Source organism: Panthera uncia (assembly GCF_023721935.1).
Source record: "Panthera uncia isolate 11264 chromosome B2 unlocalized genomic scaffold, Puncia_PCG_1.0 HiC_scaffold_25, whole genome shotgun sequence".
NCBI classification, from domain to species: Eukaryota; Metazoa; Chordata; class Mammalia; order Carnivora; family Felidae; genus Panthera; species Panthera uncia.
Window position 1 is genome coordinate 10,482,640 of NW_026057581.1, and position 27,116 is coordinate 10,509,755.

The 27,116-nt window shown below is 43.0% G+C and overlaps 1 protein-coding gene across 2 annotated transcripts; it reads left to right on the forward strand.

Annotated features, from left to right (window-relative positions):
• TPMT (thiopurine S-methyltransferase) lies at positions 1 to 27,018 on the forward strand. 2 transcript variants are annotated; one of them, XM_049654995.1, is made up of 9 exons: positions 1 to 77; positions 4,652 to 4,835; positions 6,031 to 6,123; positions 11,117 to 11,249; positions 15,496 to 15,548; positions 16,380 to 16,454; positions 22,572 to 22,657; positions 24,904 to 24,948; positions 25,592 to 27,018. In XM_049654995.1, exons 2-9 carry the CDS (start codon positions 4,696 to 4,698, stop codon positions 25,702 to 25,704), a joined length of 738 nt encoding a protein of 245 aa, XP_049510952.1. In that variant the 5' UTR covers positions 1 to 77; positions 4,652 to 4,695; the 3' UTR covers positions 25,705 to 27,018. The 2 variants fall into 2 exon arrangements, with proteins under 2 accessions (XP_049510952.1, XP_049510953.1); XM_049654996.1 differs by lacking the exons at positions 24,904 to 24,948; positions 25,592 to 27,018 and adding an exon at positions 22,882 to 23,011.
• Positions 27,019 to 27,116: the final 98 nt, after the last annotated feature.

Below are 27,116 nucleotides of genomic sequence, written 5' to 3' on the forward strand. Positions count from 1 at the left end.
GCGCGCAGTCCCGGCCCTTCGGGCATGAGGCGGCGCGGGAGCCAGCTGCGGGGTCCCGGCTGCGAGCTGCGCGCGAGGTAGGCTCTGTTGCGCGCCGAGAGGGTGCGGGAGAAATGGCTAGCCTTGCTGGGTGCGAGCCTGTGGTCGGATTCCGGAATGGGGCATCCTGACGACAGTGGGCAGCCCAGCAATGTACGCCCTGAAACGGGATCAGGAAGCAGAGTGGGATCTGGGAATAACGAGGTCGCGCCGTGAATAACCTTTCTGAGTCCAGGATTTAAAGTGCCCCTAAAGCATCGTCCTCTATTAGTAGTTTTTAAGAAAAGAGAAATACTCGTTTAATGGTCAGTGATGCTCTGGGGGCGAGGGCAGGGGTGAGGGTAGGGGTAGGGGGGTGGGAACTGGGGTGCCGTAAAGATTTTGTCTTGCTCCAAGGCTGTTATACCGTTGTATGCATGTTTTAAGAGCCATACTCTTAAAATTTTTCACCTTAGAGAAGTTATTCTTCAACTTAGCAACATTTAAAAATAAATCTAGGGGGCGCCCGTGTGGTTCGGGGGGTTGAGTGGCCCACTTTTGATTAACGCTCAGGTCATGATCCCAGGGTTGTGAGATGAAACCTGGCATCTGGCTCAGGAGCCTGGAGCCTGCTTAAGATTCTCTCCGCCTCTGCCCCCTCTCCCCTGCTCATATGCGAGCTCTCTCTGTAAAAATAAAAATAAATCGAAAAGTAGAAAGATTTTTTTTTTGAAGAGGTGAGAGAGGAAACCAGACTTGAGAGTCCACCCACGGAGGACTTGGGGGCCAAACTAGCACATCTGTTTCTGTGTATGGGTAGGAGTAATTGTGAATTTTGCCTTTCCTGACTGTTATAATTTGCACTTTTCTTAAAAAAATTTTTTGAGGGGCGCCTGGGTGGCTCAGTTGGTTGAGCAGCCGACTTCGGCTCAGGTCATGATCTTGCGGTCCATGAGTTCGAGCCCCGCGTCAGGCTCTGTGCTGACCACTCGGAGCCTGGAGCCTGTTTCAGATTCTGGGTCTCCCTCTCTCTCTGACCCTCCCCCGTTCATGCTCTGACCCAAAATCAAGACTCTGGATGCTTAACTGACTGAGTCACCCAGGCAACCCTATAATTCACACTTTTATCTTGTTATAAAAAGAAACGTTTTATTTCTCTAAAAAAGCACGTGGGCAAGTATCCACTGAGATGCTCATAGAACAGCTAAGAGGTGGTTAAGTTATATACATGATGTTAACTTTTGTTTCAAGTTTGTGTGAAAGGAATAGAAGTGTACAATTCCAGATTGCCCTGGTTTTATGATAAAATTCTGTTTCCTTTTTGTTTTAAATAGAGAACTGCTTTATGAGAGCTCAAGCTGAGGTTCCAGAGTTTCTTGCTGAAAATGTAGATGGCAACACTGCTCCTCTTTTTTGCTTTTCTGTATCCAATGTAATCAGATACTTCCCCCGACCTCTCAGAAAACTGAAAGTCACCTCCTGACATCAGCAGGACCTTGCAAAAGCGTTTGTTAACAAATATTGGCTGAGAAGTGAATTTATGTTCCCAGTTGCAAGGGAGGTGCCTTCTCCTCAAATCCTAAGCACACTAGAACCAAACTTTGCAGTAAAGGGAACTTTTCCAGAAACACTTGCTGTTATGTAATGTTTACTATTCTCATTGATAAATCATTAAATTAAACCCGCCAATAGTAGCATGTGAGTATACTCCAAACTAAAATAGTTTCACTAATGATTCAAATAATTATGTTAGAATGTTAGAATTATTGGTGTTACATTGTCCTTAGTATAACAACGTTCACATTGAAAGGACAGGCATTTTCCTCATATGTTCAGAGGGACTTGCAGTTATATTCAAGTGTCTTTTTGTTCCCCCAGTTCCATTGTGTGCCTTTTCCCGTGCAAAAAAGAAACTGCAAGAAAAATTATTTGAAAACACCAACTTATGGAATAGAGATGGGATATCAAACCCACATATCTAATTTTGCGCCTTCCTAAAACCCCACCAAAACAGCAATAGGGTAGGGAGGACAGGTGAGACAAAAACCATAAAACTGCAGATGGACAAGTGGTAAAGGATTTTGCAGACTGAGGAAAGCTAAATTCTTTTTTTTTTTTTTTAAGTAAGCTCCATGCCCAACATGGGGCTTGAACTCATGACCCTTGATCTCATGACCCTAAGATCAAGAGTCACATGTTCTACCAGCTGAGCCAGCCACGCACCCCTCAAGAAAGCTAAGCTATAAACCAGTGTTGGGGAAAGCCAATAAGCAACCCCATTCACATTATAGAATCCCCCAAATGCTCAGGAATTAGCAGCACCAGGTTCCTCTGGGACGTGGAAGGGTGTGGTTGAAACTAGGAGCATTACTTGAAATTCTGGTTCAGAAAAGGCTAAATCTCCAGATCCCTTTACCAACTCCCTGCAACAAGGTGTCTGTCTCTTGCCACACCAGCAGACTTGGGGAGTTTATTCCCTGCAGAAGGTAAGGAGTCTCTGGACTAGGGAGATACAAATACACAGTTGGGGATTTGAGTGCCATATTGAGAATGGAGATTAATTGAACACAAGCAAACTGAATGCTGGGGCCCTCTCACTTCTGTCCTTTTCTTATGTGAGTATAGAACCATGGCTTCCAAGAACTTGATCCTTATCACAGGGACTGAGAGATCCATCTATGGAAAGTCTGCCCAGTCAAAAGAAGACAAAGATAGTGACATCTAGGTTTCCAAATGAAATCCACTCACATCATCCTTAAGGTGCAGCTTACAGTCAGTGAACCCACCCACATACTTAAACATCTAATCAGCTTTTTGGTACTGCTCTTAAATATGAGCAGATAAAAAGAATTGCTAGGCATTTAAGGAAAGTCACTAGTTGGAAAGGCAGAAGACAAAAAAACAGAAAAAGTGACTCATAAGCAGCAGACTATGCAGATAAATAAGAGAAAATATTACATCTATTCTATATATGAAATAACAAAGTAATATAAAAAGAACATCAGTAACAAAAAATGAGTTCTTGAAAATTAAAGACTTGATAGCAGGAAAGAAAAACCAAATAAAAAATTTTGTTTAAAAACTAAATAGAAAGGTAGAAGGATAAAAATTAAGGCAGTCTCTCAGAAAATAGAGCAAAAAGATGAACAGCTGGAAAATGGGAACAAAAATACTAGAAATTTACAATACTAGGTCAGGAGGCTCTACAGCCAAATAAAAGAGGTCTAAGAAAGAGAGAAACAAAAGAGGGACATAAATTATTATCTGAATAATTCAAGAATGTTTCCAGCATTGAGGGATACGACATTTCCAGATTTAAAAACTCAGCCAAATTGTTGAAAGCAGATTCAAAAGAAGGCACAGAATTATGAAATCGGAAAAACCAGGGTCAAAGAAGAGCCTTGAGAGAGAGGAGAGAGCAAAACATTGACCTTCTGGAAAATATCAGGATCAGAATGTCTTTGAACTTAAGCAATACCCCTGGAAGCTAGAAGACAATGGAACTACCTTTTTGAAAATTGTGAGAGGAAAAGATTTCTAACCAAGAATTCTATACCCAGCAAAACTATATACATCAAGGATCTGGAATAGTATGAAGACATGTCGTACATGCAGAATCACAAAAACCTTTTCTCCTGTGCACCCTTTCTTAGAAAGCTGTTGAAAGTTGTGCTTCACCCTTTTGGGTGAATAACCAAAAAAAGAGGAAAAGAAAGGGAATCATTAAAAGAGAAGGAGATCTTCAGGGTGATGAACAAGAGTGATCCCAGAATGCTAGCTATGCAGTGGGAACAGGGAACATCCAGGCCAGAAGGCTCCCAGAGAGTCCCCTCCAAGATGATGCTATTGGTAGAATATCTGATAAGAGATTGAGAGTGTACTGATAGGAGATTGGGACAATTGGTAGAGCTTAGAGTTGAACTAGTAACAGGTACATAGGGATTTTATATAAATGAAAAAGTAAGACAGCTATTAACTAGAAAATAAAAAGTTGTACAGAAAAGTAATCATAGAATACTATGTGGTTCAGCTGTGAATAGTATTTAACTAGTCATAATGTGTACTCCAAATGTTTGATCAAAAATAGGCTATGTCTATTGGGTCATCTGGATAGCTTAGTCGATTAAGAATCCAGCTCCCAGTTTGGGCATAGGTCATGATCTCATGTTTCATGGGTTTGAGCCCTGCATCTGGCTCTGTGCTGACAGTGCAGAGCCTACTTGGGATTCTCTCTCTCTCTACCTCTGTCCCTCCCCTGCATGCGTGTGGTTGCATGCATACTCTCTCTCTCTCTCTCAAAAATAAATAAGCATTTTTTTAAAGATGTGATTCAGTTTATTTAAAGATCCTAATAAGCAATATGAGGTATGCTTCTACAATTAGGCTCACTGAGAAGTAATCTTTTGGATGGCTTTCCCTTGGATGTTGAAATATTTTTAAAAGCCATATTGCTAACGATAATAGGTTTTCTTTTTTTAAGTTTATTTTGAGAGAGAGAACACTGCCATGTGCTTGTGAGTAGGGGAGGGGCAGAGAGAGAGAGACAGAGAATAAGGATAATGGGTTTTTATTTCATTTATCGATAGAATTGCGATGCCCTTAAATGACAATATTGTGAATATTTTCCTTGCAGGCATTTAAGGCATCTGTTTGTAAGGCAAAGGTGTGCATGAAACTATGGATGATGCAAGCACTTTAATTGATGTTAAAGAGTACCCCGGTACCGAGGTACAGAAAAACCGAGTACTAACTCTGGAAGAATGGCGAGAAAAGTGGGTGGACGGCAAAATTGGATTTCATCAAGAACAAGGACATCAGTAAGAAATGTTTGGTATATATAACAGAGAAATGCTCCATCAGAAACTGACTTTGGAAATAGAAATAATAATATAGGTACACAATATATGACTGATTATAAAGTGTACGTTTTTAGTTTTTCACCTTTTATCGTCTCTGAAATACAGCGCATCTCTGGCATGTCTTAGGTTTATCAGCAATGTTAGCTCTTCCCAGGGGGTACAGATAATGGTGTCTTACAATTGAAGGCATCTGAGATTTATGAAATATGTCTTTTTTTAAGCCCCTGTAGCATCTGCATGTTGGTCATACACATTTATATATATGGCAGATGCCCACATTAACGTGTGTATCTCTTTATACTGAAAGGTGGCGATGTTCTGACTTTGCTTTCCAATAGCGTGTGTTCAAATGTAAAGCGTTATCTATATAATACTTTTTCTTCCTGTATGTAGGAAAAGAAGCTGAGAAAAATTAATACATGAAATAGGATGCTGAGCAATGTGTTAGTAGTGGTAAGCTTTGAAGCAGTAGCAATGTATCATGGGCCAGTGCTAAGTAAAGTGGTCAGACTTGTTCTAGGCAGCTACTCTGACTTCCCAGGGGATGACGACATCATCATCATCATCACTATCACTGTATTTGCACACTGAGTGGTAGCTGGGGCATCTTCCCAGAGCCATTATATGGGTTATCTTTGTCATGTGGGTGGCCTTAGAAGAGCCACATCTCTACAGAGGGAATTAACTACAGAATTAAACTTTCCAGAGTCTAAGACGTGAGTACACATTTAGATAGCTTCTCATAAAATGAATGTTGAAAAATTCAGTGGGTCCAGCGGCTCCCCATCTCTCTCTCTCTCTCTCTCACTCACTCTCACTTTCTCACTCACACACACACACGCATACATTGGGGAATTAATAAAGAATTTTTAAAACCTATCAACCAAGAAAAATAACTTTTAATTACAAATGAGGAAAGTTCCAGGGTTAAGTCAGATGTCAGATGACTTACTAGCTGTTGACTAAGCAAGTTATTTAACCTTCTTTTTCTTCTTATGTAAACTGGAGAGTGTAACAATGAATGTTACCTATTTTGTAAAGTTGTAGGGAATATTAAGTGAGATAGTGCATGAAAAGTACTTAGCATCATGTGATTGTAATCCTTTCCTCTGTGCATTAGGCTAAAGAAAACAAATCTTTTTTTTCTCCCCAGATTATTAAAGAAGCATTTGGATACTTTCCTTAAAGGCGAGAATGTTCTGAGAGTATTTTTTCCTCTTTGTGGAAAAGCAGTTGAGATGAAATGGTAAGAGCAGATGAGCATTAACACACTTTCTTGACTTGATGACAAATACTTTAGGTGAATATTTTAAAAGATACGGGTTTAAAAGCTCCACTCTCAGGAAATATACAGGGATCCTTTATTTTTGGTGGATTATTACTGCTGGGTTCGTAGAGATAATATTCTCAGTAAGACACAGCAGAAACAGAGGTGTGGCCTTTCTTTATTGGGTTTCTAAGAAAAATTATCATTTATTTATAATCCTATAAATATAATTATAATTTGGAACCAGTGGTGGGGTCTCAAGGCGTGCAGGCGGCTAGCCTTTTCTCTTAGGTCTGCGACATCTTTGTGCAGTTTCATTTTTGTAGGTGGTTTAGGAATTTGGCTGAGTTAATTTTAGATAGTTTGATTAGAGGTGGTCAGAAAAATTCAAAACAAATTACAACTCTTGGGCAATACAACATGTAGCCCACGGTTCAACTCAGCTCTCCCCTCCCACTACAAGCACATAGGCAATTGTTTTCAAGAATCATTGTTACAAAACTGTTGATGAGGAAAGTATTTCTTGTAAGTAATTCTCTGTGGAGAGAACTCACTTTAATTAGCAAGCCACTATTACTGTAGATTATCCTAAAATCACAAACCTGGCAATCGTCTTCTATATATGACTCAGTTGCGTTAATCATGCATAGACCTGCTAAGAAGTACCATTAATTTATTACCTTGAGGGGTGCCTGGGTGGCTCAGTGGGTTGAGTGTCTGACTTCAGCTCAGGTCACGGTCTCACGGTTTGTAGATTCGAGCCCCAGGTCGGGTTCTGCACTGACAGCTCAGAGCCTGGAGCCTACTTCGGATTCTATGTCTCCCTCTCTCTCTGCCCCTCCCCTGCTTACACTCTGCTCTCTCTCTCTCAAAAATAAATAAACATTAAAAAAATTTTTTTTTAATTTATAACCTTGAATGTTGAGAATTTTGATCATTAGGCAGGAAAGAAAATTTTAAAGTATTAAAAAGATTAGTAAATGAAAAATTTAGTGACTTGAAGATGCTCCATTTCCTATAAAAATGTAGGTGGCTGACCCACAAAACATGAATGCGTTTGGAGCTGATTTTCAAGTACAGATGTGGCGTTCTTGCAGCCAGCACACCCACAGGCTCAACTTGTAGTAGCTGAGCACCTGTGACATGGCTGACATGGCTTAAGATTCTAGTGTGGCCATGACATTGAGAATATTTAAACTGTGTTACTAGACATATCCCCAACCAACTCACTAAACCAGAAGAGTTGCTTTGGAAACTCCTTACAAGAAAAGCATTAACTCTAGAAACAAACGGTCTTATTGCCCTGTGGTTAAGTACTAACCATCTAGCACTAGCAGAGGTTTTGAGACAAGATTAGGAAATGGAATGAGGGCGCCTGGGTGGCGCAGTCGGTTAAGCGTCCGACTTCAGCCAGGTCACGATCTCGCGGTCCGTGAGTTCGAGCCCCGCGTCGGGCTCTGGGCTGATGGCTCGGAGCCTGGAGCCTGTTTCCGATTCTGTGTCTCCCTCTCTCTCTGCCCCTCCCCCGTTCATGCTCTGTCTCTCTCTGTCCCAAAAATAAATAAAAAAAAAAAACAAAACAAAAAAAAAAAAAACGTTGGAAATGGAATGAGTAAATAGACAATTAAATGTGATTGTCAGATATTTGGATCCAAAGTCATGTGTAACAAAAATACCAGAACTGGGGTGCCTGGGCGGCTCAGTCGGTTAAGCATCTGACTCTTGATCTTGGCTCAGGTCATGATCTCACGGTCCGTGAGTTCAAGCCCCATGTGGGGCTCTGCACTGACCGCGAGGAGCCTGCTTGGGATTCCTTCCTCTTCTCTCTCTGCCCCTCCCCCCACTCATGTTAGCACACACCCCCTCCAAAATAAATAAATAAACATTAAAAAAAATACCACAACTAAGCTGTTAGAATTGCGAGTAAGTTATTATATTAGAAGATTTTTCATTTATGTATCTAATTTGTGTATTAGGGTCTGTACAGATACCAGATGTGAATAGATAACTATGAGGCGAGGCCCAAAAGTGTTAAAATAAAATGTTTAAGACATTTTCTTAGGTTTTTTTAAGGATGGTATATTCCAATATAATCCAGCCTATGCCAGTCTATAATAGGCTATATTTTGTTTTCCATATGTCAAATATAAATAAAAATCTTCACAGCCAGTTTGGATAACTTTGTAGGAAGAATTAAAAAAAAAAAAAAATTCCCTGGAGACACCTGGGAATTCTCTGGCTCAGTTAGTAGAGCATGCACCTCTTGATCTCAGGGTAGTGAGTCCAAGCCCCACATTGGGCATGGAACCTACTTAATAAAAGTAAAAAAACTTTTTTTTTTCCCAATTGTTTAATATATAAACAAATAATAAAATAAAATATTCCCTGTATATTAACTTACGAATTTAGGAGGAAATATGAAAGACCAGTTATTCATATGTTTATTTTAGAGCTGTAAAACAGTTCACACTCTGACCTCATTGAAAGTGGTAGTCTTGTGTGGACGATAGGTACAATCCGTTCTGCTATACCTCGTTTCGAAAATGCTGTTTTCACTCTAACTCCACTGATAAATCAGGGGACGATTTGAGCGTGATGTGAATTTCACCTTCACTTACGTGTAATTTCATCTACAAGAAACATGAAGGAAGAGCAGAAAACTACAGGCAGCTGTGTGTGAAGGGACAAAACACACCCATGCACACACCCCACACAGTTCCTGGACACCTCAGTTCACCTGTGTGCTGTGAGCCACTCCTATCCACAGCTGTCATTAGAACTTTCCGGTCACCCCCATTCTATCAGTGCACAATAACTTACAAGTTGCCTCCCTTCCAACATTCACTTCTATGAGTAAGCTTCAGGTCTTTCTCCATGTCACATTGCCACACACTAGTATTTATATATTTTGTAACCATATAACAGGCGTAAAACTGTGCCACCATTTCTATCAGGTTCCTGTCTTTCTTCTTTTTTTCTCTTTCTTGGTAAGATGTTATTTATTTTTTAGGAGATCTCTACACCCAACGTGGGGCTCAAACTCACAACCCCAAGGTCAAGAGTCACATGCTCTACTGACTGAGACGGCCAGGCACCCTCTGTTTGTCTTTTTAATAGTGTGGCACTGACGAGAATTGTTGTTTTTTTTTCTTATGTATTATTTATGCAGTTTGTTTCTAAATTTTCACTGTATATTTTTGAGAAAATCCGGAGTCACAGAGTTAAGTTATGGCAAATGTGTAACAGCTTTTCAAAAAAAAAAAAAAAATTAAGGTCTGATTGACATATAACATGGCATTAGTTTTAGGTGTATAATGATTTGATATTCGTATATATTGCAAAATGATCTCCACAATAAGTGTAGTTAACATCCCTCACCATACATAGTGGGAGAATTTTTTTTTTTCTTGTGATGAGGACTTTTAAGATCCACTCTTTCAGCAACTTTCAAATATTCAGTATGGCATTAACTATAATACTGTATAACATGCTATGCATTACATCCCCATGATTTACTTATTTTCTAACTGGGAATTTTGACCCTTTCACTCATTTTGACTACATTCTGCACCTGCCTCTGGCAACCACCTGTCTGTTCCCTGAATCTATGAGCCTTTTTTTCTTTCTTTTTTTTTAGATTCTACATATAAGTGAGGCCATACTGTATTTGTTTTTCTCTGTTAAACTTAATTCATTTAACACAATGCCCTTAAGGTCCATTCATGTAGTCACAAATGGCAAGATTTCTTTTTTTTTTTTTTTAAGTTTATTTATTTATTTTTAAGAGAGGCAGAGACAGCATGAGCAGGGGAAGGGCAGAGAGAGAATCCCAAGCAGGCTCCGTGCCAAATGGCTGAATAATGTTCCACTGTGACAAAGTTTTTTTATTTGTGCCCCAACCCGCACTTTCCCCATAAGCCTTTCGATTTTTATTGCATAATTTTGCATTGCACAGTGATTTTTAGGGATGCCTATGTTGCATTATAGCAGAACTGACTGTATGTGTTTGTTTAATTTGACATGAATCAGTACTGTGCCTAGATATTTGGGCTACTAGGGCTGTTTCCCCCGGAGTCAAGATCCCACAGCTGTGAATTCTGTAATTACACAATTTAGAAGGAAAACACTAGTTATTTGTATATGGCAATTCGATACGTTTCTGGATAGTGTTGATGGTAAGTAAATGGAAATTGTAAGATTATAGAAATGGACGCTAACGTCATAGAGCCCTGTGCCCAGTACCATGGCTCCTAGCCACGTGTGACGATTTGAATTTAAATCACACTAGCCACATCTCCAATGCCCAGTAGCCAATGTGCTTAGTGGCCAGTGAATTGGACAATACAGGTACAGACCCCTCTGTCATCACAGAAAGTTTTAATGGACAGGGCTAATTTAGAGAAATTAAAAAGCATTTCTAATCCACAGGATGCTTTTAATTTTTTTTTTTTTCAACGTTTTTTATTTATTTTTGGGACAGAGAGAGACAGAGCATGAACGGGGGAGGGGCAGAGAGAGAGGGAGACACAGAATCTGAAACAGGCTCCAGGCTCCGAGCCATCAGCCCAGAGCCTGACGCGGGGCTCGAACTCACAGACCGCAAGATCGTGACCTGGCTGAAGTCGGACGCTTAACCGACTGCACCACCCAGGCGCCCCCCCACAGGATGCTTTTAAATAAGAAACTCTTCTAATCAGATCCATTTGTAATAGACCAATGTTTTAAGGTATAGGTTTTCAAATTTTTAATTTTTTCCTAAGGTCATATAAATCAATTTTTCAGAATTCCAGGTACCACTAAGCTTGAGAATACATAGATGCACTTCCCTACAAGTTCTGTGAAACCCTGTGAACCTGAGTTTATGCTAATCCCTTAAAATTAAGGGAACTGAATGTTTATTGGCATATGCTCTTTTATTTAGTAATGTATCCGAAATAAAAATTTTAAGTGTGAATAACATGATTTCATGCAGGTTTGCGGACCGAGGACACTGTGTAGTGGGTGTGGAAATCAGTGAACTTGGGATTCGGGAATTTTTTATAGAGCAGAATCTTTCTTACTCGGAAGAGCCCATCATGGAAATTCCTGGAGCCAAAGTATTCAAGGTATATTTTGTTTTTGGTAAATAAGTATTTCCGTACCGCCCCACCCCCAGGAAAAGGTTTTTCTTAGAGAAAGTTAAGTTACTGTACAGATGTCACGTGACCCCACTTTATCAGATTCACCAGGACACTATAGCGTTTAAAGAACTAGGGCTTGAAAGGTGATAGCTAGATGTGCACAAATGTATTAAAGAGCTGATGTTGGGGTGCCTGGGTGGCTCAGTTGGTTAAGTGACCAACTTTGGCTCAGGTCGTGACCTCACAGTTTGTGAGTTTGAGCCCCACATCAGGCTCTGTGCTGACAGCTCAGAGCCTAGAGCCTGGAGCCTGCTTTGGATTCTGTGTCTCCCTCTCTCTCTGCCCCTCCCCGCTTGTGCTCTGTTTCTCTCTTTCAAGAAAACAAACACACAAAAAAAATTTTTTTTTTTTAATAGCTGATGTCAAAGCCTATCTATAATCATGATTTTGATTTGGGTTTGTTAGTTTTATTTATAAACAGGCATTCCTGAGAATTTCTTGTGCCACTCCCTGCAAAGGACATTGAAGAGATCAAAACATAGTCCCTGCCCTAAAGAATCTGTTAGCTGACAAGAGAAACACCGAGGAAGCTGTTTGTCATACACAGAGCTAAGTGTAACGACACAGGGTATAAAGGGAATAGACAGGAGAGTCCCCTAACCCAGCCTCGCAGGGCTCGCTGAAGCGTGGTGACGGTCAGGCAGTCTAGTACACATTCTCAGATGCCCCGTGAAGCTGGTCCTTCATCCTGTGCAGGAAGGGTTTTAAGTTGGAGCCTGATGCGGCCAGATTTTCTTTTGAGACGAACCACCCTTGTGGCGTCAGGGAAGCGGCCTCCCGGCAGAAAGACCAGCTGGGAGGCCGCGTGCGGAGGTCCAGGGAAGAGCTCCTGAAGGCTGGCGCCGGGAAAGCCACAGGGCATATAGAGGAACAGGCGGCTCAAAGCAGTGTTTAGGATGTTACACTGGCAGGATTTAAGATTAACTGAGTGGGAATCAGGGGGGAGCTGAGTTTGCCCTTTCAGCCCAGATGACTGGAATGGATGGCAGAGAATAAACGAGAAACAAGCTCAAAGGGCAGAGCAAATGAGTTTTCCTCTCAGGATGATGAGTTTGGGGCCCCTGCCTGGCTCAGTTGGTAGAACGTTCGACTCTTAATCTCCGGGTTGTTAGAGATTACTTTTTTTAAAAAAGTGAGTTTAAGAGGCCTGCGCGATGGTGAAGGTGTAGCTGGCAAATGGCTCTATGTCTCCGGGCGACGTTTGGGCTGGAAATGACGGATTTGGGAGTGGTCTTTGTCCTCTGACCACAGTGAGCCAAGTAGAAAGCTTCGTCTGCTTGGGATAATAATGTGGGAATAAAAGACCACCCAAATGGGAATGAGTGAGGCTGTTTTTTGGTTTTTGGTTTTTTGGTTTTTTAATTTTTTAATGTTTATTCTTGAGAGAGAGAGAGACAGAGTGCAAGTGGGGAGGGGCAGAGAGAGAGAGGAAGACACAGAATCTGAAGCAGGCTCCAGGCTCTGAGCTGTCAGTACAGAGCCCGATGTGGGGCTTGAACCCACGGACCATAAGATCATGACCTGAGCTGAAGTCGGACGCTTAAGCAACTGAGGCATCCAGGCACCCCTGTTTTACTTTTTTAGAGAGAGAGAGAAAGCATGTAAGCAAGGAAGGGCTGAGGGAGAAAAAGAGAGACACACAGAATCCCGAGCAGGCTCCATGCTTTCAGCACAGAGCCTGACACAGGGCTCCATCCCACGACCCTGAGATCACGACCTGAGCCAAAATCAAGAGTCAGACACTTAACTGACTGAGCCACCCAGGCACCCCTAGAACCCAATGACACATCGTCGCAGCAAAGGCTGTGCTTTGGTTTCCCAGGCTAGCGGCCACAGAAGTCACGGGTCCAAGTTCTCTAGTCCTACATGGTCTGGCCATTGTCCACTGTTACATTCAGTCTCTCACAAAGTACTCTCTTTTCTAAATACTGAAACTAATTGTGGGTTAGTAGGAGGCTTGATAGTACTTCATTTTACAGCTTCCTCCCCACTCCCTGCCCCCCACCCCCATTCTCAAGTCATCTAAGAATCCCAGGGTTTACTCAGTTCAGAGACTAGTCTTGGAGTGGTTCTCAGCCCCGGGGGCACATTTGCAAAGGTCTGTGGATCTTTCAAAATTCCCCATCTGAGGGTTCAGCCCAGCTCAGTTAAATCCAAAACTCTAAGGGTGGGGCTGGGGATCAGTACTATTCAAAGCTTCCCAAAGTTGAGACTCACTGGCTGTCCTCCTTGCTGACACGCCCACCCCTCTGGGTTGCCCCCCACGGTGCTTCCAGACTGGTCTTTAGAGACCCTTGTCTATTTGTAAGCCTCCGTTGGTGCGTCATTTCAGAATAAAATCCGACAGTTGCCTGTGGACCCCTGGTTTTTCTCTCTTTCATTCATCAGCTCATTGCCTGAGCACCTTGTGGACAGAACTATCCCGGGTTCTAGAGAGCGGGTGTGAATTTGGCACAGCCTCTGACCGCAGTGAGGACAGGCTGGTGGAGCAGAGCCGCGCGGGTCTAAACACTGAATACAGGATGGCCTGTACTGTTCTGGTTGTGTGCCTGAGAACGTGAGAACCCAGAAGACACAACAGGGAGCTGCCTGACAGCCCAGGGGAAAGGCCAATGAGAGGCAGCCTCTGAAACGGTGTCTGGATGTCTCTGCTCACATTACAGGGAAGCGGGCTGGGGGTGTGGCCCAGGGGGGAGTAACATGCCGTGGACTCCGCTTTTCAGGGATGTGAGAAGCCTCGGGGGGTGGGGGTGAGGGTGAAGGGCGAGGAAGGCGAGGTCAGTCCACACAACTGCACTTTGCATGAAATGATGTTAAAAATACCTGACCTGGGCACCTGGGTGGCTCAGTCGGTGAAGTGTCCAACTTCGGCTCAGGTCGTGATCTCACAGTCCGCGAGTTCGAGCCCCGCGTCGGGCTCTGTGCTGACAGCTCGGAGCCTGGAGCCTGCTTCGGATTCTGTGTCTCCCTCTCTCTCTCTCTCTCTCTCTGCCCCTCCCCTGCTCATACTCTGTCTCTCCCTCTCTCTCCCTCAAAAATAAATAAACATTAAAAAAATTTTTTTTAAATCTGGCCTTTCTCTATCTGCCTTCCTGGTAGTCGGTTGGCCTGTTTACTTATCTTTAACAGTGTCAAAATATCAGGGGTCTGCTAAAGTAAATACTGTTTAGATTGAACAAGCTCTGAAAAGTATAATAGCTAACTAATTCTTCAGGGTTAACTTCTCTCTGATGTTTCTCTTAGAGTTGATCCAAAAGAACCCATATAGGTCTTAAAAAAAAAAAACAAAAGCACCATGAGAGCACCATTTTTTAATGAGAGCACCATTAAAAAAATTATTTGCAGTTCAATTCCATTCTTCATGTTTATTATTTTTTAATGTTTATTTCTGAGAGAGACAGAGACAGAGAGAGAGACACAGAGTGTGAGTGGGGGAGGGGCAGAGAGAGAGGGAGACACAGAATCCAAAGCAGGTTCCAGGCTCTGAGCTGTTGGCACAGAGCCCAACACAGGGCTCGAACTCACGAGCTATGAGATCATGACCTGAGCTGAAGTCAGTCACTTAACCAACTGAGCCACCCAGGCACCCCTCATGTTCATTTTTTTAATGTTTATTTATTTATTGAGAGAGAGAGAGAGCTTGAGCACAAGCAGGGGAAGGGTGGGGGGGGGGGGGGAGGGCCCCAAGCAGGCTTTGCGCTATAAGTGCAGAGCCCAATGAGGGGCTCAATCCCACAAACCCTGAGATCATGACCTGAGCCGAAATCAAGAGTTGGATGCTTAACTCATGGAGCCACCCAGGAGCCCCACATTCTTCATGTTTTTTTTTTTTTTTTTTAATGTTTATTTACTTTTGGGGGAGGGGACAGAGGGAAAGGGAGAGAAGGAGAGTGGGGGAGGGGCAGAGAGAGAGAAGGGGACAGCGGATCTGAAGCAGGCTCTATACTGACAGCAGTGAGCCTGATATCGGGCTTACACTCATGAACCGTGAGATCATGACCCAAGCCAAAGGCAGACAGACATCCAACTGACTGAGCCACCCAGGCTCCCCACATTCATGTTTAACTACATATTCTCTCCCTACCACTTTTACTTTGCCCCTCTTGTCTTCCTTCACCATTCAGTTATCTCCTAACTAAACCGATTTTTTTTTCCTTGACTTTCATTACAGAGTTCTTCAGGGAACATTTCACTGTACTGTTGCAACCTTTTTGATCTTCCCAGGTAGGACGGAATACCACCTCTGCACTTTTTTTTCTAAATTTCCTTTTTAATGTTTATTTACATTTGAGAGAACATGAACGGGGGAGGGTCAGAGAGAGAGGGAGACACAGAATCCGAAGCAGGCTCCAGGCTCTGAGCCGGCAGCACAGAGCCCGACGCGGGGCTCGAACTCACGGACGGTGAGATCATGACCTGAGCCAAAGTCAGACGCTCAACCCACTGAGCCACCCAGGCGCCCCAGCACCTCTGCACCTTTAGTAATTTGAGTGCTTGCCAGGCAGCACTGGGTGGGGGAAGGTCTTTGTATTCCTCCCATTTACTTGCAGTAGCATTGATTTGAATCTGTGCTCTGCCGTTCTTTTTGCTACAGCCTACGTGTCTGCACACTAGATCATCTTTGTCCCTGGATAGCTTCCAGAACATGGAAAACAGTCTTACAACTCTAGGCAGGTAGGGGAAAAGGAAGGGAGAGCAAGACAATGTCTCTGCTTCACACCTGGTCTGTAACAGAAAGGAATTTCGAAGTGCAGAAGGTGGTGACATCCCATCTCCGGAAAGTCCCGGATATTTGTTGTCGCACATAGTTCTCGGGGCCTCCTTCGTGCTCCCAGGTCAGAGTGGAAGGGGGAGGCTCCTGCCACCGGCCCCTACGACTGGAAGGAGCTCCCCATACCCGCATCAACACGTCCCTGGAGGCTCTGAAAAAGCAGACAGGAGATCCTTAACAGCCGGCGAAGTACCAGCATGCACCACGGGGGGCGCTGTTCATCTTGTTCAAGACTTGATTTTTCTTATTTAAGCTGTTGTATTCTTTCTTTTTCTTCCTGACAGAGTGAACATTGGCAAATTCGACAGGATCTGGGATAGAGGAGCATTAGTTGCTGTTAACCCAGGCGATCGTAAATGGTTAGTAATTTGGTTTCTTTAATTATGTTGGCGTTTCCTTTTTGGCCTTCTTAATTTAATACGCTGTACTTTTTCTGAGCTCCAGAAAATTAGACTTTTACTATTTTGAAATAGCTTACTGTGTCCGGCATCAGAAGACCTACGTCCAAAACCCCCTTTGTGTGAAAGGGTAGGATTTGGCCCTGCAGGCCTGGGGCAAGGCTTGTGGCACCGTCCCTTCTGAGCTGTGTTGCCTTGATCAAAGGATTCACCTTCACCAGGTTTCAGTTTACTCTGCACAAGAGCAGCTCACCTGCTGACACCACCCCGTCCGCCTCCACTGACATCACCAGGTGGCCGCTGTCTGGCACTTGCTGCGCCAGCCATTGCTGGAAACGTTCTATCAACACTTGGAATCTACCAAACAACCCTGTGGGGTATATGCTACCATTATTCCCATTTTACAGATGAGATTATGGTCAAAGAGATTAACTTGCTTGGGGTGCCTGGGTGGCTCCGTCGGTGAAGCAACCGACTTCAGCTCAGGTCATGATCTCACAGTTTGTGGGTTCAAACCCCACATCAGGCTCTGTGCTGACAGCTCGGAGCCCGGAGCCTGCTTCGGATTCTGTGTCTCCCTCTCTCTGCCCCTCCCCCACTCATGCTCGCTTGCTCGCTCTCTCTCCCTCTCTCTCTCTCTCTCAAAAATGGAAAAAATAAACATTACAAAAAATTAAAAAAACAAACAAAGAGATTAAGTTGCTTGGGCAAAGTTAGGCAGCTAAAACACAACAGAATTGAAATTCTGACCGAGGGAGTTTGGTCAAAGCCCACGCTCGTGATCCCTACGTTATTCTATCTGCAAGGGTGCTTGGGGGGGTTAAAAGGAAAGACATGTGGGAAGTGCCTGTCTGCTCTCCATAACTGCTAAATATTAGCTGCTATTATGTCAGAGATTTTGTTATTGCCCATTCTTATCGCACCTCGTCTTATTAGAAAATAAAATATGAGAAAGCACACTATGTAATGGCCTCTCCTATGTACTTTCCAATTCAAATATCATTCACATGCTTACTTGGAGATAGCATATAAATGTTGAATTATTTAGTCCTGTAGAGGCAGACTCTTTTTTTTTTTTTTTAAGTTTATTTGTTTTGAGAGAGACAGAGCATAAACAGAGGAGGGGCAGAGAGAGAAGGAGAGAGAGAATCCCAAGCAGGCTCTGTCAACAGGAAGCCCCGTGCCAGGGCTGGGTTCCAGGAGCCATGAGATCACAACCCTAGCTGAAATCAAGAGTCGAACACCCAACCGACTGAGCCCCCCAGGTGCCCCTAGAGGCAGACTAGGATTCCATGCACATCAGTGAAATAAAATAATTTATTAAAAAAAAATTTTTTTAACGTTTATTTATTTTTGAGACAGAGACAGAGCATGAATGGGGGAGGGTCAGAGAGAGGGAGACACAGAATCTGAAACAGGCTCCAGGCTCTGAGTGGTCAGCACAGAGCCCGACGCGGGGCTTGAACTCACGGACCGCGAGATCATGACCTGAGCCGAAGTCAGACGCTTAACCGACTGAGCCACCCAGGCGCCCCAAACCTAATCTCCTTTAAGTAGACCATGCCACATTTTCTTTTTTTTTTTAATTATTTTTTTATTAATTTTTTTTAAATTTACATCCAAATTAGTTAGCATATTGTGCAACAATGATTTCAGGAGTAGATTCCTTAGTGCCCCTTACCCATTTAGCCCACCCCCCCCACACACACACACCTCCTCCAGTAATCCTCTGTTTGTTCTCCATAGTTAAGAGCCTGTGAGGTTTTTTCCCCCCTCCCTGTTTTTATATTATTTTTGCTTCCCTTCCCTTATGTGCCTCTGTTTTGTCCCTTTTTTTTTTTTAACTTTTTTTTTTTTAACGTTTATGTATTTTTGAGACAGAGAGAGACAGAGCATGAACAGGGGAGGGGCAGAGAGAGAGGGAGACACAGAATCTGAAACAGGCTCCAGGCTCTGAGCTGTCAGCACAGAGCCCGACGCGGGGCTCGAACTCACAGACCGTGAGATCATGACCTGAGCCGAAGTCGGACGCTTAACCGACCAAGCCACCCAGGCGTCCCTGTTTTGTCTCTTAAAGTCCTCATATGAGTGAGGTCATATGATATTTGTCTTTCTCTGACTAATTTCACTTAGCATAATACCCTCCAGTTCCATCCACGTAACTGCAAAGATTTTATTTTCAAGTAATCTCTACACCCATCATGGGGTTCAAACTCACAATCTCGAGATCAAGAGTCACATGCTCCACTGACTGAGCCAGCCAGCCCCCCCACCATGCCACATTTTCTTAATATATATTTTCCTTCAGTGATAATGTTTATTTACAGAGACAGAGCATGACTGAGGGAGAGGCAGAGAGAGAGGGAAACACAGAATCTGAAGCAGGCTTGAGGCTCTGAGCTGTCAGCACAAAGCCCGATGCAGGGCTTGAACTCACGCACTGCGAAATCATGGCCTGAGCCAATTGAGCCACCCAGGCGCCCCATTAGGCGATAATTCTCACTTCTGTTCCCCTCTCTCTTTCTTTGCCACTCCTTCTCCTTCACCTCTTTTCTGGAACCTTCCCCTTCCTCATGTACCTAAAAGTTGTAATTCCCTAAGGGACCATCGTTAGCATTTGCTTGTGGCTGCCTATCTCTTACCCTTGGTCTTTACTGAGCACATCAATTCTTTTACTGTCATTCAGTTATTCAACAAATGCGCAGAGTTCCTACTGTGTTCTAAATATATATGGGGAAATCACGGAAAAAATCATACATGGTATTTGCCCTCACCGTTTTTATATTCCTAGCTCTGTTCTTTCTCTCAAACATCTGCATCACATTCCAGTGTTTGCATTGCATTTCTTGTGGGACATCAGTGTGCTTTATCAACTTAAAGTACCACATGAAGCCTCTTTGTTTATAATACACCACATATGTATACTGACCCCGATTCTGCTAAGCATCTGCCTTTGTATGTGTTTCCTATGCCCTGAGGATGTTCATCGTCTCTGAGGTTCCCCTTCTCGGGGCTTTGGTTTGTGTGGTTAAAATCCATAAAGCAGTGGGGAGCAAACTGGGAGTCACAGAGCTCACTATGAGGGCACAGATGATGCACATTGTGTTATTTTCCCGCAGGCTGGCAGAGTATATATTTAGCACATAGTCAGAGCTTAATAAATACTTGTAAAATAAACAAATGAAAGCAAACTAGATGCAGAGCAAAGAAAATACACTGTTTCCTACCAGCCACTATCACCTCCTCTGTGCTAGATATAAAGACCATCTTGGGGTGCCTGGGTGGCTCAGTCGGTTGGGCATCCGACTTCGGCTTAGGTCACGATCTCGCGGTCCGTGAGTTCGAGCCCCGCGTCGGGCTCTGGGCTGATGGCTCAGAGCCTGAAGCCTGCTTCCGATTCTGTGTCTCCCTCTCTCTCTGTCCCTCCCCCGTTCATGCTCTGTCTCTCTCTGTCTCAAAAATAAATAAAAAACGTTAAAAAAAAATTTTTTTAAAGACCATCTAAGTGGCCTCTGGACTGTTATTTCATGGTTAATAAAGAGTAGTGAGATCCCCATCTAGAAGTCTTGAGTAGGGAATCCAGTCCTAGCTTGGGTTCCCTGATTCCCCTGCTGTCTTTCCTCCGAGCCCAGCCGTGTGTGTGTGTGTGTGTGTGTGTGTGTGTGTGTGTGTGTGTGAGAGAGAGAGAGAGAGAGAGAGAGAGAGAGATATCACAGCTCCAAGTACACCTGAGAACATGCTGGCCTCTCTTACCAGAATAACAACTTACTTTCAGCCAATAGAAAGATCTTTTTCTTTATCTTGGTCCTTGTACTTAACATGTTAATACCTTATCTCATTCTTGTCATTAAACTGGGCATCTTTCTGCTTTGACCGCATACAGGCAAGTCCTGAGATGTTGGCTGCTCCCAGGTCTCCTGCCTAACATGAATCAGCGGGGTGTACCTCTCTGTCATTTTTCTGAATTTCTTGAAAGTGGCTGAGAAAGTCCACATTCCAAAAGGAATGAAGTATGTCAGTCCTAAGAAACCCTGCCAAACCAGTCTGACTGATCCCCTTCTTGGGGATGACAAGTTAATTCTTCCTTCTTAAGACCAAGAATCAGAAAGTTAAGTAAAGATCTGTTAGTGGGGCACATGGGTGGCTCAGTTAAGTGTCCGACTTGGGCTCAGGTCATGATCTCAGTTTGTGAGTTTGAGCCCCACGTCGGGCTCTGTGCTGACAGCTAGGAGCCTGGAGCCTGCTTCAGATTCTGTGTCTCCCTCTCTCTGCCCTGCTCGCTTTCTCTCTCTCTCTTTCTCTCTCTCTCTCTCTCTCTCTCTGTCTCAAAAATAAATAAAAACCTTAAAAAATTTTAAAAGAAAAAAGTTTGCTTTGGTCCCATGCTTTCCTTACAAGGACATACAACCCACTCAAGCCCGCCCTAACTGGGGGAGTGTACTAAAGAGAATAACGGAAGCTAACCTGGGTGCTTACCACACCCAGGCAATGTTGCAAGCATTTCATGTGTATAAACTCACTGACTACTCGGAAAACCCTGAGTCAGTTACTAGTCTTATCCCCATTTTACTGAGGACAAAACTGAGGCATAGGGAGATTGAGAGCTTGTCAAGCTTTCCTAGCCGCTAAGTGCAGGAACTGGGCTTCATGCTCACACACCTGGCAAAGTGCATGCTCCTAATCCCCATGCTGATCCCCTCCCCAGATACTCCCAGAACTGTGCACAGGGATTACAGTATATCCAAGCCCAGTAGAAACCGCTGTACCAAGAGTCAGGGGGCCTCTCTTAGAGCTGCACAGTCTGTCTCTGTCTGCCTGTCCCTCACAGTGTCTCTACCTCCCTGTGCCCCTCTGCTCTGTGCTCCTAACCTGACCTCAGCTTCCTCTGCTTCCTCCGTTTCTGCTCCCACATGTCTGACTTCCCACAACCCCCAGCACCAGCACCGCAGCACAGCCCCCCAAAGCTCCAGCTTTCCGTACAATGACGACAGCTAACCAGCACCTCCTTTGTGGGTGTCTCGATTCCGGTCCCCAGTGCAGTCACGTGATGCCCCAACTCAGCATGCTGTACTGCGGTCACTCTGCCGATGGGGCCCGTCCGAGTCAGGCCCCCTTTCTGAACCGACCAGACGCGGCTGGGTAGTGGCATCCCCTGCTCGCCGGGCGGGACACGTATGGCAAGGACTGTGCCCATAGCACCCATCATTCATGCTGTACCTGCAGGGCTCTGATTTCACCCTCCCTTGAATTTTTGCCTCTTTGTGAGTCTTGTCCCTCTCCAACTCAGTAGAGGAAAGGGATTGTCTTGTCTTGTACACAGTCTTACATATTATGCCCCTGGAGAGGACCCAGTCACCTGGAATGTTGTTAAACTACAGCCTTCCCGGCCCCCACTAGCCCCACCCCTACCGGATCAGGCTCCAAGGATGGAGTGCAAGCAGCCTTTTTTTCAGCAAGTGCTCAGGTGACTGATACCCAGCTGGTCTGGGAGGCCCTGCCCCAGAGCTGACAGCGCTTCCGTAGTATGTGTTCCAAATCGACAGGCCTCCGAGTACCCCATCAGGCCAGAAAGAGCCTCTGCTCACTTCTATGTGACATCTTCTGATCGGGTGAGCCCTGGAAGCCGGCCTCCTTTTGATTCCTAGCTTCACTGTTTCCCAGCTTAGGTGGGTGACGTAATTTGCAGACCCGGTTTCTGACATTTAGAATGCGAATCGACTGCAGATAGTCCTTACAAGAATTTAACTCAGTAATGTAGGTGGAAGTGAACCTGATTTCCCTCCCTGCCTCTCACCCCCCTGCAGGCTTTGCCTTTGTAGAGAAATGTGGCTCAGTCACTTGAGTGTCTGACTCTGGATTTTGGCTCAGGTCGTGATCTCGTGGTTCATGGGATCGAGCCCCACATTGGGCTCTGTGCTGACAGTGCAGAGCCTGCTTGGGATTCTCTCTCCCTCTCTCTCTCTCTGCCTCTTGCCTGCTGATTCATTCTCTCTCTCTCTCTCTCTCAAAATAAATAAATAAACTTGAAAAAAAAAAACAAGAGAAATGTAACACCTTACTCTGCTGTGTTCTTTTTAGCTATACAGATATAATGCTGTCCCTAACGAGGAAAGGGTTTCGCTACCTCTTGGCTGTTCTTTCTTATGATCCCACTAAACATCCAGGTAAAGTTTTTTGTTGTTTTTCTTTTTTTCAAAGATGTTGCCTCTTTTCCTGATTTAATTCTATGACATGGATAGCATTATATGCTCCTGATTTAGATCACAGGAAGAATACTGTCTTTTATACATGAAGAAAAGTCTGCTTTGGGCTAATGGAAACAGTAAATGTTTTTTTCCACTTCCCACAAGTTTTCTCGCTCATATTCCATTTTGTTTGCCATTCACAGCTCAGACTGTAGAGGAGAGGAGGAACGGATGGCCCTAATGTAAAAGAAATCTCATGAGCTCTGGAGTAGAAGGAAGAGAGATTGGTTGCCCTGCTTTGGGTAGAGCATATGTGGGTCATCCCTGGTGGTAGGGATGGGTTGGGGCCCAGACACATCCTCACAGGAAGATGGGCAGGATGAGGATACTGGGGGGGGGTCGGAGGTGTGCAGAAAAATCTCTAAACTATATTTTTTAATTTCTAAAATTTTATAATTTATTACATTCTTGAATAACAATCTTTGTTTTAAACTTAGAAAAGTGATGTTTTAAGTGTGACGTTTTATAAATATTTACATATGCTAGTATTTTTTTTCTATTTGAGTAAATCAGATCTTAAAACCTCATTTAAAAAATGAGACCTGGGGGGCACCTGGGTGGCTCAGTCAGTTAAGCATCCAACTTTGGCTCAGGTCATGATCTCATGGTTTGTGAGCTCGAGCCCCGCATCGGCCTCTGTGCTGACAGCTCAGAGCCTGGAACCTGCTTCGGATTCTGCGTCTCATTCTCTCTCTGCCCTTCCCCCACTTGTGCTCTGTCTCTCAAAAATAAATAAATGTAAAAAAATAATAATAATATAAAAAATGAGACCTAGGGTCCATAATTAAGTCTGGAACAATCAGATAGAAATAGAAATTATTGGAGACAGACCTCAGCGCTACTAATCTGATTTAAATTCCATTCCTGAATAGGAGGCTTAAGGCCAGGCCTCTGGGCACAGAACACCACAGGCTCTATCTGAGGGTGGGACTCACAACACCCCAGAAAGGGGCAGCAGCTCAATTTCCTTAAAAGTAAATGGCCTGCAGCAAAGTGTAAGGGATGTGTACAGTGTGAGTGAGTGTTGGAGTCAAGGAAAATCAATACTCAGAAGATGAAGGAAACACTAAGGAATTTGTTCCTCAGCTTCATTCTGATTTAAAAGTTCCCAAGTCCCGAAAACTGGACGACAGGATGCAAAAGAATGAAACTGGACCACAGAGAAGGAAACAATCAACAAAACCAAAAGGCGGCTTATGGAATGGGAGAAAATATTTGCAAATGACCTACTGGATAAAACGTTAGTATACAAAATATATAAAGAACTGATACAACTTAACACCCAAAATACGTATAATCCAATTAAGAAATGGGCAGAAGACATGAATAGACACTTTGCCAAAGACATCCAGATGGCCAACAGACACATGAAAAGGTGCTCAACATCACTCTTCATCAGAGAAATAAAAAGAAACAACTGGTGTCAGCGAGGATGCAGAGAAAGGGGAACCCTCTTGCACTGTTGATGAGAGTGGTGCAGCCACTCTGGAAAAGAGTATGGAAGTTCCTTAAAAAACTAAAAATAGCCCTGTAATCCAGCAATTGCACAACTAGGTATTTACCCAAAGGATATAAAAATACAGATTCGAAGGGATACGTGCACGGTGTTGTTTCTAGCAGCATTATCAACAACAGCCAAATTATAGAAATAGCCCAAATGTTCATTGACTAATGAATGGATAAAGAAGATGTGGAATATGCACACACACATGGAATATTAATCAGCTGTGAAAAAGAATGAAATCTTGCCATTTGCATCAACATGGATGGAGCCAGAGAGTATTATGCTAAGTGAAATAAGTCAGTAAGAGAAAGATAAATACCATATGATTTCACTTATATATGAATTTAAGAAACAAAACAGATAAACATATGGGGCAAAAAAAAGAGAGGCAAGCCAGGAAACAGACTCTTTAAACTATAGAGAACAAACTGAGGGTTGTTGGATGGGGGGTAGGTGGGGGAATGGGTTTAATTGGTGATAGGGAGTAAGGAGTACACTTGTAGTGATGAGCACTGGGTGTTAATATGTAAGGGAAATTATGTTGTGTATAGAATAAGTGTACCCAGGTCACTGGAAACAGACTGAGAAGCGGGCCCTGAGAATTTCTCTTTAGAATTAGATCTATGGAAATTATTCTTCACCATGTTTCTCTTTCACCTAGGCCCACCGTTTTATGTTCCAGATGCTGAAATTAAAAACTTGTTTGGTAAGTTACTTATATTTTAAATAAAATCAATATCTGTTTTGACCTGGTAACTATTAGTGTCTAACAATTTTTTTAATATTTATTTATTTATTTATTTATTTATTTATTTATTTATTTTGTGAGAGCATGCGAGCAGAGGGAGGGGCAGAGAGCAACAGGCAAAGAGAGAATCCCAAGCAGGCTCTGGGTCGTCAGCACAGAGCCCGATGTGGGGCTCCATCTCACAACTGTGTGATCATGACCTGAGCCAAAATTAAGAGTCAGACGCTTAACCCACTGAGCCACCCAGGCGCCCCAGATTAGTGTCTAGAAGTGTATAAAATCAATGGCAAACCATTTTATTGAACACTATTGTATCCTAGAAAAGGGACAGATCTCTGTGATATGCCTTTTTAGCTAAGCGGCGTGTTATGTTAAAGGCATTGAATTCTTTCAGAGAGATGGTATGTTTAATTTAGGTCTTAGGAGTTGTAAGTAGTGATGGTGATTCAGAGTCCAGAGTTTGCTCTTAGCATTTCCCCATTGTCATTCAAAGGCAAAGAAACGTCTTCAGTACTTCTTTTAAATAATTTGATGTGTTTTTAGAAGATTCCCTATCGCATTCTTCATCAACTTAGAAACTCATTCCCCTTTCTTGTTTCAGGTTCAACATGCAACATTCATTGCCTTGAGAAGGTTGATGTTTTTGAAGAACGACATAAAAGTTGGGGAATTGACTACATTGTTGAGAAGTTGTATCTACTTACGGAAAAGTAAATGAGACCAGTAAAAACAAGTAATATCAACATGTTTTTGGGCAATTGATAGTTATGCTAAGGCACAAAAATATACTGGATGGCTCTTGAGAAAAAGTTGTTCACAAATCACATAACAGAGCTTTGCTCAGAAATATGTATAACTTTATAGAAAAAAGTCATATAAATAAGCTGGTAAAGTAGCTATACAGGAGAGTGTGATGAGATGGTGAAAGAATATACCTGTTTTGCTTAGAAATTACAAGAATTTTTTACAATCGGCATGTCTTATATAATTTTAAAAATTAAAAGTTTTAAAGGGGTACCTGCTGCTCAGTCAGTGGAGCACACACGACTCTTGATCTTGGGGTTGTAAATTTGAGCCCCACGTTGGGCGTGGAGATTACTTAAAAATAAAATCTTTAAAAAAATAAATTAATTAAAATTAAAAAACAATTCTATAAACGTAAAATTAAAAATAACAAGTAATTTTTAAATAAAATAAATGCAATGCATGTTAGCTTAAATAGAATAAGGATATATAGATTATTTTAGAGCAATTGAATTGTTTCCAGAGTTTTCTAAAAATTGACCCTCTTTATGAAAATTTAGAACCATTGAGGCCATGTAACACTTTAATAGGGTTCAAGGTAAAAAATAGTGGCCCAAGAAATTATATGAAATGTAGCTTTACTGGAAGCCCTCATATTATCCTCAATCCTAGCAGCCCTTTTCACATTTTTTTCTCCTTCTACAATTTTATATATATAACAGAATCAAGAAGCATAGTTTATGGGGCGCCTGGGTGGCTGTCGGTTGAATGTCCGACTTGGCTCAGGTCGTGATCTCATAGTCTGTGGGTTCGAGCCCTGCGTCAGGCTCTGTGCTGACAGCTAGGAGCCTGGAGCCTCCTTCAGATTCTGTGTCTCGCTCTCTCTCTGCCCCTCCCCAACTCGTGCTCCCTCTCTCTGTCAAAAATAAATAAACATTAAAAAAAAATTAAGCATATTTTGGGGCGTCTGGGTGGCTCAGTCGGTTAAGCGTCCGACTTTGGCTCAGGTCATGATCTCGCGGTCCGTGAGTTTGAGCCCCGTGTCGGGCTCTGTGCTGACCGCTCAGAGCCTGGAGCCTGTTTCAGATTCTGTGTCTCCCTCTCTCTGACCCTCCCCCGTTCATGCTCTGTCTCTGTCTCAAAAATAAATAAACGTTAAAAAAAAAACTTTTTTAATAAAAAAAAAATTAAGCATATTTTAAAATTTATTAAATAAGCCAACTTACATGGAAAAGAACATTTTTCTCAAACTGTGAAAATAAAGTTAAGAAGATTTTTCTCCGAGTTTGGCAGTTTTTTGTTTCTCTTAATTTAATCTTATTTAAATGATAACTCTTACGAACACAGTGTATTTTAGGGCTGGATTCCTGGCTGTTCATTAT